The sequence below is a fragment of the Heptranchias perlo genome, chromosome 3 (genome assembly GCF_035084215.1).
Source record: "Heptranchias perlo isolate sHepPer1 chromosome 3, sHepPer1.hap1, whole genome shotgun sequence".
NCBI lineage: Eukaryota > Metazoa > Chordata > Chondrichthyes > Hexanchiformes > Hexanchidae > Heptranchias > Heptranchias perlo.
The window spans coordinates 127,867,289-127,885,688 of NC_090327.1; the positions used below are offsets into that span (position 1 = coordinate 127,867,289).

Consider the following 18,400-nt stretch of genomic DNA (forward strand, 5'->3'; position numbering starts at 1 on the left):
TTATGGGGCCAAGCACCCTGTGGCACACTTCCTCCTGCCTTGCTCTCCACAACAGCTTTGGCTCTCCCTCTGCCTAGCATTACCATAGCAACCTCTTCAGCAGATAAGAGCATGTGAGAGGGTGGAGACCCTCCTCCTGTGCGGCACCTCTCCCTAGCAGTGTGCACTAGTTTGTCCTGGCATAGTGGCGGGACACACTTCTCCCATCTGCTGGAAAGGAGACCCTCCTCCTCCTCCTCCTCCTCCTCCTCCTCCTCCTTCTCCTTCTCCTTCCTCACTTCATGCACTAAAGCCTCCTGGGCATTGTTGGAGAATCTGGGCATTTTCTGGCTTCTAGTGCACAGAAGCCAGCTTCAGCTCAGCTCCACAATGAACACTGCACCTCCCCTTTATAAGTTGTAGGCCACCAGCAACTGACTTCGGGCCCACCTATAGCCCCTCCCTCCAATGGACGAGCTGTCCAATTACCAGCGCCAATCGGGCTGACATTCATCCACAAATTTAAAGGAGGCACGAGTGCCATCCCCCATCCTACTTATTGCCTGTGTTGAAAGTCTCCTCCCCAATATTTTTCTTTTAACCATATGTCCAAACAGTACCAATTGTATGTTTGTGGCTAATGGTTAAATGTCAACTATGTCACTGTGCAGAAATTATATAAATCCATTAAAAAAATTTAAAAATCATTCTGGCCACAATTGTAGCCCTAATGCTATATTCTTTCACTTGTTATTAACTTAAATAGATTTCTAATTTTGCTAGGGAACCCATTTAATTCAGGATTTAGCATTTCTCTTCACAAATAGCATTTTTTTCTGGTGTTGACCCAAACACTCAATCAGATAAAGCAATTAAAGGGTTACAGGCAGGCTCCTTGCTGTGAAGATATGTTTGATGCACAAATGGAATATATATACAGCATTTTAATAAGGATTGCTGTGTCCTTCTTCGATTTAGTGTGCAATCACTTATTATGATCAAAAATATAAAAGCAGCATAATAGACAACTAGAGATAACCATTGGTCATTTTAGATCACCGAATTCACTGGCTTACTTCTAAAGTGATTTCCTGTAACAACCCTTAATTAACAATGAGATCCAGGATAAAAGTCCTTAACCCTATTTGTCCTCACCAAGCAAGCTGACAAGTGCAGAGGATTAATAAACAACAAAAAAAAAACATCTGAAGCATCCAGAATCGGTGCAGAATTACCTCTGGGCTTCAGTGTTTGAATGTATATCTTTGCCGTTCTTTTAATATCAGTCTCAGGCATTATATAGCTGAGCCCAGTCATCTCCCCATTAATATCAATAGCACATAGTTGCTGCATAATATCTGGTTTAACTAAGTGACCAATATTAAAACACGAGCCAAAAATAATGGTTTCTGCCACTCACAGTGCAGTGAATTGTTGCAAATGTAGGGCATTGAGGCGTCTTGGCTTCAGAAACTGCCGTTTCCTATTGGCTATTAGTGGAGCTTGTGACATAGCGTCTGACCTATTTCTAAAAAATAAATGCCTCCGGCAATATACATAGATGGGCTGTGCTGTTATCCCCGTTTTAATTACATATTAAAGAGGTACAGTATTTTTTTTAAACATTGCATTGATTTAATAGTCACTCCTTAAAAACAAAGTGATACGAGACCCATGTAGACTGTCAGGAGCCCATCATGAAAGATAATAACTTTGTCTGATTAGAATTTCTTTCCTTATATATGATCTAATGTCCAGCTACTGGTATATTGTCAGTCCATTGCCCAGGAGCCCTGAGGAATGCAGGGCTGGAGGTGAAACTGTATTCTGCTCATTAGTGTGCATAATATCAAATACAAGATTGTTAGATGAATAACTTTAACATATTTTTGTCACTTTAAAGGCTGCACCACAGTGGACGCCTGCTAGATGTCTTCTACCGACTGCACTGTACCGAGGAGAGATTTCTTGTTCCACTGGACTTGGAGCTGTCCAATCAGGAGCTAAACTATATAGTGAAAAAGGCAGAGCAATGGAGGGGGATTAATGGTGAGAGAAGGAAGGTGAGTGAACATACCAGTGAGCTGACCTGGGATCATTTTAGATCATTGAAACCTAATAGTACAGTGGACACTCCATTAGAGAAGAAGACATACCCTCCCCTCCACTCCACCACCCTCCCCCCCCCGCCCCCCGATGGACAATGGAAATTCAGCAGATAATCAAGATTCCCCAGGAGCTCTTCGCTCCATTGCTCTGCTAAAGGTATTAAGATGAATTGTTGCTGGAACAGATGATCTACCAGCTGATCTGCCACTTTACAGCACCTTACAAATCCACCTGCGACTCCAGCTGTTGGCACCCAGAGCTCCCCTGTTGAAACCCCAGCTACATAGGTGATCCTCAAAGCCAGCATCTAGTCACCTCCACAATCCCATTGACCGACTCCGCCGAGATCAGCGCTGCAGAATCTGGCAGCTTTAAAATCCACTTTCAAAGTGGGACATGTGTTGAATGTAACATCAGTCGCACTGTATGAGCTAATATTACATTTGAAACATGCTCCACTCACTGACACAACAGTCAGGCTCTCTGCTGAATATTAAGTCAGCAGCTCCACGGTGATCAGTGTTGGGGAGGCTAGCGACAGGATTGCTGAATGTGAGTGCATGCTGCTGTTAATACTCATCTCTGAAGCCTTGGTCCCCATGGTGCCTGCGGAGGAGCATTTCTGGCCAGCTCTCTCAGGCCCAAGGCCTGCAATTGTGGGCGGGTAACGGAGGGAGGTTTGAGCCACGAGATCAGCTGTTCTAGTGCCACCTGATCTTGCCTTAGGGAGCAGGTCAATTGAAACGTGTGACAGCGAACAAAATTGTTGGCAGGTCCGAACCCCACTGGTCTCCCATCATCTATGAGAATATACCATTATCTGGGGAAGTTTTTCCCAGATAATCAAGAACACGGATAATGCCAGTGGATGACTGAGTTGGGATTGCAGGTAAAATATTCAAGAAGTTAATTCATAATTATGTTTTAATTAAGTAGTCATGCTGAATCATTTCAGTAACAAACACGTTCAAATGAAATTCTCTGGTTGCTGTTTTAATCAAGGTGTATAACCCATTTAATGTTTCCGACATTACATCAGTGACTAATCATTTATGACTATGACACTCATGACTTGTGGGCCTTTCACTCCAATGAAAGAGCTTCCATAATCTACCAGCACTGGAGCCATACCCTCTTTCTGCCCATTTTTTAACAGCTATCATCTTCCTGCAGAAATGTAGAAAGAAGTAGGGACTGATAACGATATTTGTGACTGATTATAGAAACAAAGGGAATTTAAATCAAACGTTGAAAATCGCTCACCCACTTCCTTTCTGCCCAGAATTGAACAGATTTAGACATTTTAATAGAATGGCACATTTTGTAGTTGTGAAAGCTATACACAAGTCCCCTGCAATGTCCTGGTCAAGATTTATCCCTCAACCAACATCACTAAAACAGATTATCTGATGATTACTCTTATTGCTATTTGTGGGACCTTGCTGTGTGCAAATTGGCTGCCGCGTTTCCTACATTACAACAATGACTACACTTCAAACGTGCTTCATTGACTCTAAAGCACTTTGGGATGACCTGAGGTCGTGGAAGGTGCTATATAAATGCAAGCCTTTCTTTTTTTCTTTCTTTAAAATAGGACGAAGGGATTTGCTATTGTTTGTTACTATTAACATACAGAACAATTTTCACCCACAGTATTTTATGTTTTATAAATGAGTTTAGAGTATTTTGAGCTTTAATAGTTATAGAATCATGGAAATCTCAGCACAGGAAGAGGCCATTAAGCTCATGGTGCCTGTGCCAGTGTTAGCTCGATATCAGAATTAGCTATTCAGATCCCAGTTCCCTGTTTTTTTGTCCATGTGATAATGACCTGACTTTAATTTTCATTAATCAGCTATGTAATGTAGCAATGTTATTGCATTTTTGTCTTTGAGATGTAGGCAGGTGTGTCCTTTTTGTAGTTCAGTGTGTCGTCACCCAAATTGCTATTCTAGGGTTGCGATATAATACACAGCACCCATTTAATTCTTTAGATCAAATCAGAACAATCCACCTAAGATAAAGTAACTTACTTACAACCAGATTTATATATTATTGTAACAAATTAAGGTTCGGTAACATTGAATTCTGGAAATATGATAGCTGCCGTGTTTTTCCAGCATTTTCTGTTTATATTTTGGACTTTATGAGATCTTACCAAGAATTTGCTTACACTGTATTGGAGATGTATATGCAGAATGTGAGTTTCATTATACATGATGAGCATATTTTTTTGCTTTTTATTATTATTTGAAATTAATGATATGTGCAGAAATCATTGATAAATACAAGTTCACATGCTGAGATACAATAGTTGAGCTTAAACTCCATTAACTTTTAATTATGAAAAGTAACAATATTGTGGCCAAATGTAGAATTTTCCCCAATTTAATACCCACCAATTCAGTGATCATACTACTTAAAGCCTGTATCATAATCCTTATTAGCCTTATGTACAAATGAAATAATGCAGTGTTTCAGAATTAGCGAATAATGACGATAGCCTCGTCAATAATCTTGGATCTCCATTAATAATCCTGTCCTGCCGTGAAAGAATGAGCTAAGTGATTTGTTTTTTTAATCATCCCTCTTCTTCCTCAACTAATAGTGTTCCCTCATCACCACACTGGTCTGTCAGACTGTAATGTGATACCTTCTTCAAGGCAGTGTGTTGCTGTTTTCTGCTGCCTCACTGCATAATAGTACTGTTCTTTCCATATGCCAAGGACTTCTATGTGCCTTACTTTTAGTAACAGTGAGCTGTGAATACTACAAGGTGCCTCTATTACTGGCAGGTTTCAAGTGAGAGCCTTTACAAATCTGATCTCATCATTTGATATGACATGTGTGCTGATTTAGCAGAGAAAATATCATTCCTTGAAGGTGGATGGAATAAAATAGAAGAAAATTCACTGGAAGATGTTAAAAGTAAGATTGGAATTCAAAGTGAAAATGGAACAAAATGCATATTTTCAAATGGGTGCTTCTGAAGTGATTTAGAAGCTATTAGTGGCTGCATTTACACTGAAATAAGTTAAGCAGTAAGCAATTCAAATGGCTTGTTAGCGATTGGATGATTTGCTACGTTATTTCTATAGATGTTGTGCTTTTTATCTTCTAGAATATTAAGATTTCCTGTCACCCTGACAATAAACTAGCTAATAAATTGCAGGTATCCATTTGGAAAATATCACAGCACAGAGTCGGTTTCAAAATGCACTTTGATGCATGGGAGATGCACACATCCAGAGACTTTAAAGCAGGTTGCTGTGCTGTTTATGCCCATACATTAAGCAACTGAAGAGCACACTCAGTGCGCCCAGATGGTAATGGGTCTGCCTGTCACTGCCTGGGACTATATTTTACCAGCCCTCACCTGAGTTACTGGATATAAAACCTAAATGTACTATGTGGAATGCATCATTGTAAGAGAGGAGGAAGTTAACAGACTGTAAGTGTGCTTTAAATTGATCACAGAGTAACATCAATGCTAATTCAGAGTAGTGCATAGCCTAGATTGTCCCCACCCTCCTGAATGACAGGGATTGTTTGGCTGTGAGAAGCTTTTGTTAGAAGCATACTGAGGAAGAATAGTGAAGAAAACAAACTATTAAAAACAAATACTTGCAAGTTACTGATTTGCCTCTATGTTAGAAAAGGAAGAGAAAGGAAGAAAGATGTTCAACAATTAGAAGAGTAGTTCATTCAGCTCAGTATGTTTAATAATGAATTTATAGTTATACAGTGCCGTTTAAGAATGACTTCCGTTTTGATTTTATAAAGACCTACAAGCCTATATTCAAATTAAACTTGCATTAGAAATGGAGCAGCTTTAAAGTATTGCAGCATTTATTTTAAGAAACAAAATGAAACACATTAAAGCCAAACCATAGTCTTTTACTTTGCCAAGATTCCCTGGGGCTGATAGTGTATCCTCTCCAAAAGCTGAATCGGATCCATTTAAGGTGCATTCAAGTTTCTGATAGAGTGTAGCACTAGGACTTTTAAATGATCTTATCGGCTTGATACAACTTAAAGAGTATAAATTAAGAAGGCAGATATTTTGCAAAGGGTTCTTAATATTGTTTGCATTTTTATAATTTTGGGAAGCTGATTAGGTAATAAATGCAAAACAGTGGCAATAAATCTTGTAGCTACTTGTAAAACCTGCTTTGCTTACTGTAGGATGTGAATGGCCCATTGTCATAGCATGTTTTATTTTAGCTTTAATTTGCTGCCAGCAGACTGATAAAATATATTCAAATTTAAATACTTTTGGCATTATGATGAAAATGCAATTTTATTTCACTTCAGTCTTTTCTTTCACGAGCTTGAGATATGGCATTGTTCACTTGGCCATAAAGAGTCTTGCCTTCTGTTCATAATTGTTTTAGCCATTTTTTTTTGCCAGGGAAAAGGTCACTTTCTCGAGTCAAACAAGTCATCTTCCTATTAAACTAATTTGCCTACATGCAAATTTTGTCATTTTTACCTCATTAACTATTTATCATGGAATAAAAAAAATTTATATTCATGAAGGAGAGGCTAGCAGCTTGATGTAGCTGGAACTAATATTTTGCAACTGTAATGATTTTTGCATCCTTAATTAGGTAGAATAAGGTTGATATGATTAGGTCACGATGTAGTATTTTTCATTAAAAATACATTTCACACACTGTATTCATAATATGTCCTTGCAATTAAAATAAAGGAGCAAATGTGATTCATAATATGTTCCTTGATTAATGCCAGTACAGGAAACTGTATCATTTTCATTCACAGCCAGAGGAAGCTGCTTTAGTAGAATACAGGTGTAGTGGTGAATGTTTTGTTTCAGGTAAAATATACCAATCAATTCAAGTTCATAATGAACACATTAATTATTTAAAAGCACCCATGCAGATGGATCTAATTAATTGTCTCATGTCATCCTCGTGATTATTGTCCCTGTAATGGGGGGGGGGGGGGGTTGTAAATTCTATAATGCTTGTGCAGATATGCAAACTGTTTTGTTGGAATATTTGGACAGTGATGGAAAAGCTATGTGGCTATCTGTAATTTTTGTAGTAATTCATATGAAGCTTCCCTGACATGTGTTAATAGCACTTGATTGCCCTCAAGATGTTTTCACAACAGAAATCTGTAAGTGCCACATCAAAGTTTGCTCAGCCAAATAGTTTTTTCTTCACATCCAGATAATTTGTGACCACAGGCAAACATTTGAAATCCAAGGTGGTTTGCAACTATTCTTTTGGGCAAATCTGTCATCAGTTAGATGGCACAGATTGGCTCCCTAATGAAGAGTAAGTACTCATGGTTCTTGTCATTCTTATGCAAGCAATTCTTCTCCATGATTCTAAGCTGGCATTGTACTTATATCTGTCCCATCCCGTGTAATCTGTCTCGTAGCAGAATCTTATCCATGCACATTCTTTCCACAGAGATTTTCTTTTTAGATGATGTGGAGTCAGGAAGCAAGAATATGATAATTGGGTTACCGTGCTTTCCTAACATTTCACTCCAGAGTCACTAAGCTCACTATTTTAGGTGGATTGTTTGGTTTAATAAGAACGTACAATAATTGCCAAATTGTTCCTTCTGTGGAAACTATTTTTAATTCAAAATGATACCATGAAACATGCACTGTTGGGCTGACTTTATGTGGGCTTCTTAACACAGGTACAAATCTGAAGCATCTTGATTGTTGGAACTGACATAAAGTTTGCCACAAAAGGAAGGTTGTTTTTTAGAACAGGTTTTGTAATTTCGTTGGAAGCCAGCATTTATTAAAATAAATAATTATCTAAGTCGTTTGGTTTATAATGTTATATACATCTTTTAAAAATAGGCCTCACGGTATCTTTACAAATGCAAGGGTCTCTCAAGCAAAGGTAATGTTGAGACAGTTTTTTTTCTGGCTGTGCTTTTATTTGAAGCTTCAAGCTCAAAGTGCCAATATTTTGCAAGCGATTGAATCTTGGGAGTTTATTAAACCAGTCAACACGGGTAACAAAAGGTACATTGGTTTTTTGACCTACTTAGTCTGTTTCCATTTGCTCAGTATCACAGGAGCAATACAGAGCATTCACAAGGCAGATAGATGCACGCTTTCTGTTGCAAAAGTAGCTTTCGTTTACAAAGAGAACTGAGAGGAACAACACAAAGGCAGATCGAACAATGCGATTATAAGAGCTCAGGCTGCATTGTTGAAATGTAAAGCAACATGCTAAGAAAGAAAATCAAATGAATCAAAGATTAAACTTCACTAGTGGCTGCAGACATGATTTTTAGTAGCTTAGCAGGAGAACAGTATGATGCAAACCTGCCCTATTCCAGTATAAGTGGTGCAGTTTGTCTTGTTTCAAATTCTAATTGTAAATGTAAAACACACTTTGGATTTTTTTTTTCGATTTTTGTCTTACCAGTTTTGATTTTGTACTGTAGCCCCTTTACATGTTATAAAATGCAGTCCAAATGTGCTATTGCCTGGTGGACTGGTGCACGGATATTATGTTTTCTTCTGCATTCCTAGAACTCATCTTTCGATCAACAGGCTTCAAGCAAATGCTTATTTTTTAACAGAAAATAATGAACCATGAGAACCAGCAGCTGAACAGACTTCCAAATGTGTTAAATTGAAATATACAATATTGGTGCCCAGTGAGGCCTGTCTAAATATCTGCTGGTTTCTTCGGAATGGCATTGTCGTTCTCACAAAATCATAGCAGAATCTCTTAAATGTTGCTACACTGTTTTCATTTCACCATCCAAATGATTAGGTATGTTTGACTGTGCTTTATTTTAACAGAGTGTCTGTGCCCTTCAAAAAATATTTTCCTTACCAGTCATTTGCTTGCGGCCCTTATGTGAACGACGTTTAATTTTAAATCGAGCAGGAATCCTCGAAAGGAACATTTCCAAAAACAGCAACACCCTGTCTATCTTCACATTTCAGCAACAGATTTCACCAGGGTCCACTTTTCCACGACACAAAATCAGGGCAGAAGCAGGCAGGGGGAATTGTGAGAGTCCCAATCTTGTTTGCAGTGTGCGCATTTTTTGCAAAGTACATTTGAAGAGGCTGACAGAGGTCAAAATCAGGGGATTAGTTGCAGAATTTAATGTGGGTGAAGTCTGCTGTCCATCTTGACGGCCAGACCGTTCTGTTAGAATGACACATAAATAACCTATTATGTCCCCCACCCATGGAAATTCAAATGCACCTGTCAACTTGACAAAGCACTAGCCCAGAGGGAAGCATTGTTTACATTTTCACTCTAGTCTTCTGAAAAGTGAGATCCTAATTATTTTTTCCCTTGAAAATTAATGCCGGGTGTGATTGAAGTGCAAAAAAAAACTGTTGAGAGTCATCCATAAATGGCGAATAATGTATTGCAGATTGGGTTTTTTGTGTGTTTTAATGAGACCTGTAATGTTTACACTGTGGACTCATTACTTTCTTAATGTGTAGCAGTTAGTTCATTGACTACAACGCAAAAGGTTAAAGGAAAGAAGCTGATAGTGTTGTGCCTTTGTGTGACATAGATGAGTAGAGAAAAGCACATACATAAACTCAAATGCACATACAGACACTATATATATTTAAACATGCTTGCAATACATATCTACACATGGTTATATACACATTCAGATGCATAATACACACACTTCATACACACATAAAACATACACATAACATATACACATATCCATAGATATACATAATAAAATATTTGTATCTTGAATTTTACTTTCTTTGCTACAGAACTTTCTAAATGGGGATATAATCTATTAACTATCAAAAACGAGAGAGGATTTCTTTCTGGAAGTATCAGAATCCATTAATTTCCCCCTTTGTCTTTCAATCAAATTTGGTTGTCCTTTGTAACTTCCTTTTCTCATCCATCACCTGTAATACTGAGAATAGCTATGGGGGGGGGGGGTAGATTTCACACCACATCTAGATGTTGGACTGAGTACAATACCTCTGCCTCAAGACATTTTTATTAATCTGGCTAGTTCAAGCTCAGAAAACAAAGTCATGCTGAATTCATTATCAGACAATTTATTGGAATTATTGCACTTCATAGTTACCCTTCAGAGAATGACTGTAGCTCTCAGTATTGAGTTTAGCAAGATTGCCCAGTCAGTGAGCAGCACAGTTACAGAATAACTGTTACAGTTTTTATAATAGTGGATCTCCCTTGGGATTGCTCATGGCAAGTTGTATGAAACTCTGATGTTTTATAATGACAGGAACATTATACTATGTATTATTCTGTTGCTGAAGTGGAGATGTATCTAAGCAGTCCTGTTCCTTTAGGCTCCAAAGTCTAATTCCTGCAAATAAAAACAATCAGAACTCAATTGTTGTTTGGTAAGGAAGGTTTGCAGATTGGAAGGCACTTGTAAATTTCTGAATCCAGGTCAGAAAAGAAACAGCTTGAAAATGTGTAATAGATGGATAGATAGGAGCGTAGCTGATGGAAGGTATATGAGTAAATGTGGTTGGGGAGTAAATATATTGCAGCAGCATGAAAATGTAGATCTATGAACGTACAAATTTCTTTCCTTTCTAAGGCCCTTGAAAACATCATTGCTTTCCAGCTCCATGCCCATCTCTCCAAAATCTCCCTATTTGAATCCCTCCACCCTTTCGCATAGCACCAGAGCAGCCCTAGCCAAAGTCATGAATGACATCCTGGATGACTGTGACTATCCCTCCTCATCCTCTCCACATCATTCAATATGGATGACAGCACAATGCCCTCTTCTGTTGTCCAGCTCCATGGGACTGCCCTTGGATAGTTCCATTTCTATATATCCAAACGCAATCAGTACATCTTCAACAATCGCTTCCCTTCCCTTCCTGCATTATCACCTCTGGGGTCTGCAAAGGATCTCAATACAATCATCAGAGGTTCCCTCTGTTTATTTTACTGAAGCCAGCTCCCTTAAACTAATGATACAACAATTTCCATTTACATAGCCCCTTCAACATAAACAATACCTTCACGAATAGGCATACTGAAAAAGGAGGGAAGAAATTGTTGGGGATGACTGAAGGCTGGGTTGAAGGAATGGGTTTTGAAGAGATTTTTAATAATAGAGAGAGAGTGATATAGAGGCAAGGAGGTTTAGGAAAGAATTTCTCGAGAGTAGGACTAAGGTGGCTCAAGGCTCTGTAAGTAATAGTGGGTCGAAGGGAGAGGGGGATGCACAGAAAGTGGAGATGCACAGGAGGCCAGAATCAAAGGATTCAGGAGGGGATACAAGGCTGGAGGAGACCGAGGCCATGGAGGGATCTATAAATGAGGACAGGGATTTTGCATTGAATAAATTGGGGGATGGAAAGCTATTGTAGGTCAGCAAGTCGGAAGTGATTAGCGAGTGGGACAAGATACATGCAGTGGAGTTTTGGACAACCTGAAGTTTATGGAGGGTGGAGGATACAAGGCCAGCAACAAAAAAATGTTAAGAGAAGTTGAATTTGGAAATGGAAAAGGTATGTATATGAGTTTCAGCTGCGGAGGGGCTGAGGTAGGTAGCTAGTGTTCTAAGGGTGTTATAAGCACTATTCCTGATGGATAGAACGTGGGGTTTAAAGCTCTGCTAAACAGAATTTCAAGATTGAAAAGTCTGGTTTAACCTGAGAGAGTGGCAAGGCCAAAGACAATAGTTTCATTCTTCCCCATCTTGCGCTGAAGGAGGTCGTTACTCACCCAGGATCAAGCTGTCTGACAGCACAGAGGCAGTCGAGGTGCCAAGTGAAGTGGTGGAGAAGTAAAGCTAAGGATCATCTGTCTACATGTGAAAGGTGACCCTGCTGCTTGCAGATGATGTCTTCTAGGGGCAGCGTGGAGATAAGGAAACTTGGACAGTAGGCAATACCTAGCCCCTTACCAAAGCCTCCCCAGCTGGCGATAATTTCCAACCACCTGCCCTGCCCAAACTGTCCATGGGGGTAATTTTAACCCTCGAGAATGGGTGGGTTGGGGCCAGGTGGGAGGTTAAAGTAGCAGCTTTTTAGAGCGGGATTGCATCCCGGCTCCAATGCGCCCACATCCGGGTTTAATCCAGACGCATTAGGATGCGTGCGCGCACAACCGAAACCCGGAAATCCCGTCCCCACTTAAAGCTGGCGGGCCGATATTTAAAGGGCTAGTTCAGGTAGTTGAAACACTTTAGGTACTTAACTTTTTGTGGATTCTGCAACAGAAATGGATTTAACTACTCCTGAACACGTCTCCCGTGGCTTCTGAAACACGCCATTGAAATGGAGGCGAGTTGCAGCCGAAGCTCATTTGGCCCTTTAAACCAGTGATTGACACAGCTCAATAAAAGGTGAGGTATTGCAGCTGGGCACTCAGTTCTCTCAGACAAACGTTTGGCTGGGAGTTCTTTGTGTTTAGATTGAGATTTCTTTGTTGAGACTGAGAATTCTTGTGTTCAGACAAATTTACCAACATTTTGGAGCCCCTCAAACTGACAAGGTCAGGATGAGGGGCGCAATGGATCTATCCCACAGTACATTTGGGGATGAGGCACATCACCATCTGCGGCAGGCCTGTCGTGCAGTTCTGGGATCTGCAGTTGCACAAGACAGAGGTGCGCAACAAGGATCCGGAGAAGAGCAGAGAGGAGACCAATTGAGGGGCCAAGGTCACTGGAGGCACTACCCATGTGAGAGGGTCTACAGGCAGAGGCTGAGCTTCCTGGACCTCTCTGAGGAGCAGTGCCTACGAAGGCTCAGATGGAGTCGCCAGGTGGTCGCAGACATTTGCAGGCTCCTTCATGCAGAGCTGCTCCCGGCTGGGCCTGGTGGCCATGCACTGCCCGTCGCAGTTAAAGTCACCGCTGCCCTCAATTTCTTCACCTCCAGATCCTTCCAGGGCGCCATGGTGACATCACCAGGATCTCTCAGTCATCCACACATAAGTGTACACGACAGGTCACGGATGGATTGTTTTCCAGGGCATCCGACTATGTCAACTTCCCCATCTATGTCATCAGCCACACTGAGAGGGCAGTGGGTTTCCACACTCTGGCTGGCATCCCACGGATACAGGGCGCAATTGATTGCACACATGTAGCAATCCAAGCACCTCCACATGAGCCAGGACTGTTCATAAACTGAAAGGGAGATCACTCCATCAATGCGCAGCTGGTGTGCGACCACCGGAAGAGATTTCTGCAGGTGTGCGCCAGATTCCCTGGCAGCTGTCATGATTCATTCATTTTGCGCGAGTCCAACATCCCAGCCCTCTTCCACACAGAAGACAGATGTACGGGCTGGCTCCTTCGAGACAAGGGCTACCCCCTGCAGACGTGACTCATGACACCTGTGAGAAACCCCACCCAGAGGCACAACAGCGGTACAACGACAGTCACATCACCACCAGGTGTGTCATTGAGCAAGCCATTGGAATGTTGAAGATGCGCTTCAGGTGCCTGGATTGATCTAGGGGAGCACTCCTCGCCAGGGAGGGTGGGCAGAATAATCGTCGTGTGTTGCGTCCGGCACAACATCGCTTAGCAGAGAGGGTTACCGGTGGAGGAGCTCAAATGCGCTCATCAAGTATCCTCATCTGGCGGCAATATTGAGGAAGGAGAGGAGGAAGAAAATGAAGATGGGACTCCCATTGCCAGAGCAGCGGCACATATTGATGCCAGGGAGTCATTAATCTCGAACAGGTTCCCATAATGTGATGTGCAAATTGAAGACTTTGAAATACTCAGGCCGCCTGGCACAACCACCAACAACACCCCCCCTCCCTTTGCACAAAACAGTCCTTCAACCACGCATGCACCCATTGCACACGCGTCCAATGGGTGGCATCATGTCTTGGCATTCATGATGAAGCACATGAAAGGGCAAATTCACAAAAGGGACTCAATAATGGCCAAGATGTGGCACTGGTGGTGATAATTTTTTAATTTTTATGTGCCATGACAAAAAAAATATATAAATTAACATGACTGCTCATCAAACACCCTTGTGCATACCCCTGGCGAATTAGAATTGCTTAACCTTTTTCTTTCTACCGCTACTACATGGTGCATCCTGTGTGGCTTCAACAGAGGTAATGGCAGGTTGCTCAGATCCCTGCCTTGACTGCTAAGATTCCCTTGGTCTACGACCTCTGGGTTTTGGAGCCCGTGAGGGCCCCACCAAAGATTGCTCCACCTGTGCCTGAGCAGGGGCAGATTTGGCCATCGGGAGAGGAGGCAGCATTGTGGGTACTGGTTGAGGAGGGGGCAACGGATGAGTCGTGGGAGCGCTATGAGTGGAGACCCCACTTCCAAGTCCCCTTTCGCCAACAGCCCTCTTCCGGGCCAGCGAAATATCACTCCCACCACTCTGCTGGCCAGCTGCGTTGGATAAGGTATCTGTCAGCCTATTTAAGGCGGCAGACATGTTGGCATCCAGAGTCTGCACGGCCGTTGTCATGGCCTGAATGGACTCATTTGAGAGCCATGCTTGAAGCTCAATGGAAGCTACCATTCTCTCCATCGCAGACATTCCCGTACTTGTGCCACTAATCCACTAGTGATGGAGTTGAACTCCTCCATACTCTGCTATTGTGGAGTGTGTGCGTAGCACGTTTTCCAGTATGTCGCAAAGGTACAGCTGCACCTCTACCATTCTCATTCTCAACGATGGCCCCCGGGGTTCAGCATCTATGTCCGGCTAAGCAGAGCTTGGAGAGGAGTGCGTCCCCCGACGCGGACTCTCCACAGCTGCCCCTGCAACCAGTGTCTGCTCGTGCTCACTTGTGAGTGTGGAATCACCAGGTGACAACTCAACTATCTGCCCCACCAAAGTGCCAGTACCTGCACTGGTGCATGGCTGTATGCCATGTCACGGTGCACCCTCAGGAGGAATGAGATCCTCTGAGGAATCGCTTTCTTATATTTTGGCTCTTTTCTCTTGAAGGCCCTGGAAGACACAGAAGCCGATATTAATTATTCATCGGAAAAGTGACAATCTTTCCACTGACCATACTGAGGTCTGGAACAGTTCAATCATTGATAAAATCAATTCATCCAGTGTGTGAAAGATGTTAAAGTTCTGTCACCAGCCATCTGCGGGTTGCCAGTCTCTCCATCTCCGATGAATAGGCATGCAACGGTCCGACTTATCTCCGTGGCCTCCTCTTTTGCATCTGTCAGCTGGGTTATGTGTGGAGGCTCCCCCCTCCAGTCCTGGTCCTCTCCCTTGCATTTTGCGCTCCCTTCTCCTACAAGGGGAGAAAGAACAGACCTGTGAGTGCCTGAAGGTGACGTGGTCACCCGATGGATGCGTGGCTCTGGGTGAGGCAGACGATGAAACTGATGCAGCGGAGGGTGGCTATCAGATAGATGCATCACGTTGCATCAGGATTGGGGTGAGTGAGAGTGGTGGGCACATAAATGGGTAGGTGAGGTAGTGCATAGAAAGTGAAGGATGGTTGATGCTGAAACTCAAGTGAGTGTGAGGAGTGATGGAGTAGGCATGCCAAGACCGAGTGAGAGGGGGGTGTTGCATTTCACAGGATATGGGTGAATCAGCAAATGTACTCATTTTTCCTGACCTGGTTAGGTCATTAAACCACTTTCTGCCTTGCAGCCAAGACCTGGGCACCGTGCTCCTGCTGCTCGCCTCTTCTGCCACCTCCAGCCACGCCTTCTTGGTAGCAGAGTCAGGATTTTTCCTCCCATCGCTTGGGTAAATTACCTCCTTCCTGGTTCTCACTGCACCCAACAGTACTTCCAGTGAACCATCAGTAAACCTGGGTACTGCCTTTGCTCTCCTTGAATCCATTCCTGTATTTCCTCCTTCCTGCTCCAAAATCCATTTTTGCATTCGGCCTTTAAATCATGGACTTCAGATTGGATCATGCGGGTGCACAGTACGCCCGCTGCGCAGCTTAGAGATGCGAAACCCAGAAGTAAAATTAAGTGCCTTCAATTTAATTACAATCACAGATTCCAACGCGCTCACTTTACTTCTGGGCTTCCCACGCGATTATCTACCCACCCACTGAGTTCCCGGCTCCACGTAAAAATCATGCCCCATCTCTCTCTCAATCAGGTTTCCTTCCCTCACACAGCATCAAAACGGCCCTAAACAAAGTCACAAATAACGTTCTCTTTTGTTGAGCAGGCTATTCTCCCCTCAGATGGGTCAATCCTGTCCCACCTGATATCTACATACGTGCACTTTCCAGCAGGAGTCATTAAATAGCAATCAGCAGCAAGTACTCTGCCATCTTCTTTTCTTCCTAGTCTGGGGTGCTGAGGCCAAATTTAGCACCGCTACTAGGAAGTTACAAAGAGACATAGAAAGACTAAGTCAGTGGACAGAACTATGGCAGGTGGAGTTCAATATAGGAAATGAGAGGTCATCCACTTTGGATCTGCGAAAAACAAATCAGAATATTTTCTTAATGGTGAGATACCAGGAGCTGTGGAGGAGCAAAGGGATTTAGGTGTCCATGTGCACAAATCACTAAACGTTAGTGCACAGGTAGAAAAAGTAATAAAAAAGCCGAATGACATGATGGCCTTTATCTCAAGAGGATTGGAATTCAAAAGTGAGGAAGTGATGCTTCAGTTGTGTAGGTCCTTGTTCAGACCCTATCTGGAGTACTAAGTTCAGTTGTGGACACTGAACCTCAGGAAAGATGTACTGGCCTTGGAAAAGGTACAGCAAAGATTCACCAGAATGATAAACAAAGACTTGCATTTATATCACACTTTTCACAACCTCAGGACATCCCAAGCGCTTTACAACCAATTAAGTATTTTTGAAGTGTAGTCACTGTTGTAATGTAGGAAACACCAAAGCCAATTTGCACACGGCAAGCTCCCACAAACAGCAATTTGATAATGACCAGATAATCTGTTTTTGTGATGTTGGTTGAGGAATAAATATTAGCCAGCACACACAGGGAGAACTCCCCTCCTTCAAAATAGTGCTTTGGGATCTTTTACATCCACCTGAGAGGGCAGACAGGGCCTCAGTTTAATATCTCATCTGAAAGACAGCACCTCCAGCAATGTAGCACTCCCTCAGTACCACACTGGAGTATCAGCCTAGATTTTGGGCTCAAATCTCTGAAGTAGGACTTGAACCCATAACCTTCTGTAAGTCAGAGACAAGAGTGCTACCAAGTGAGCCACAGCGCATAGCAGGTCTTAAAGAATTATGAAGACAGGTTGCATAAACTCGGTTTGTCTTCCCTTGATTTTCGATGATTGAGGGGTGAGCTAATCGAGGTATTTAAAATGATAAAGGAATTCAATAGTGTAGATAAGGCGAAGCTACTTGCTCTGGTAGGGGAATCTAGAACAAGGTGGCATGATCTTTAAATTAGGTCATTTAGGAGTGAAATCAGGAAGCACTTTTTCACTTAAAGGGTAGTCAAAATCTGGAATATTCTCCCCCAAAAGGCTATGGCTGCTGTGTCAATTAAAATTTTCAAGACTGAGATAGATAGATTTTTGTTAGGTGAGGGCATCAAGGAATATGGAACAAAGATGGATAATGGAGTTGAGGTGAAGATCAGCCACGATTTAATTGAATGACGGAACAGGCTCAAGGGGCTGAATGGCTGACTCCTGTTTCTATGTTCATACTACTGTTGCTCCAGATGAGTCCAGCACAGATCAGGGATTGACCCTGTGACCTACCTAATCAGCATGGTTCAGCACTATGGCATATGATGCATTTACTCACTAAATTATCGGGAAGCTTGAGGTTTGGCTCTACATAGAGGTCTAACATGGTGGCTGATAGATCAGTTGTCTGAAACGGCTAGATTGAGTGTATTATGCTGAGCCAGAAAAGTCAAACACACCAAAACCTGACCAGTTGGGTTGGAATGGCTTACAACTGGCTTTGATTGGATGGATTCACTTTGGGTTTTGTATTGTTTGTAAAAAGACAGATTTCTTTTTTCAAAAATTCTTAACCGACAATTTGGGAAATTAATGAATGATACACATTTTATTGGTTCGAATGAATTTGTCTGCACGGTTCCTATCTTTTTGATTTGGCTTTCAGTGGTCAGTTTGGGTCAAATTGAACTGAAATTCTATATTAAGGCCAATATATTTTGCTTACTGTCTATCTGCTGTAACAACAAAATAAAGGATTGGTTATAGTCCATTAATGTTACCCCTTAGTTTTATTTTTTACTCTTATTCAATACTGATAACATCCTTCAATTTTACAAGGACATCAATGAAAACAAAAGCTTTTGGCATTAATATCAGATATAATTCTTTATTTGCATTTTAAAATATTGTCGAGATGTTTTACATTAAC

At 41.9% G+C, this 18,400-nt stretch overlaps 1 protein-coding gene across 1 annotated transcript in view; it reads left to right on the forward strand.

The window, feature by feature from the left end:
• The window catches only part of ofcc1 (orofacial cleft 1 candidate 1), a 149,234-nt gene that overhangs the window by 123,620 nt on the left and 7,214 nt on the right, over positions 1-18,400 (forward strand). The window contains exon 11 of the mRNA XM_067977282.1: positions 1,883-2,042. Within this exon, the coding sequence (XP_067833383.1) occupies positions 1,883-2,042 (160 nt within the window). The remainder of the gene's footprint in view (positions 1-1,882; positions 2,043-18,400) is intronic.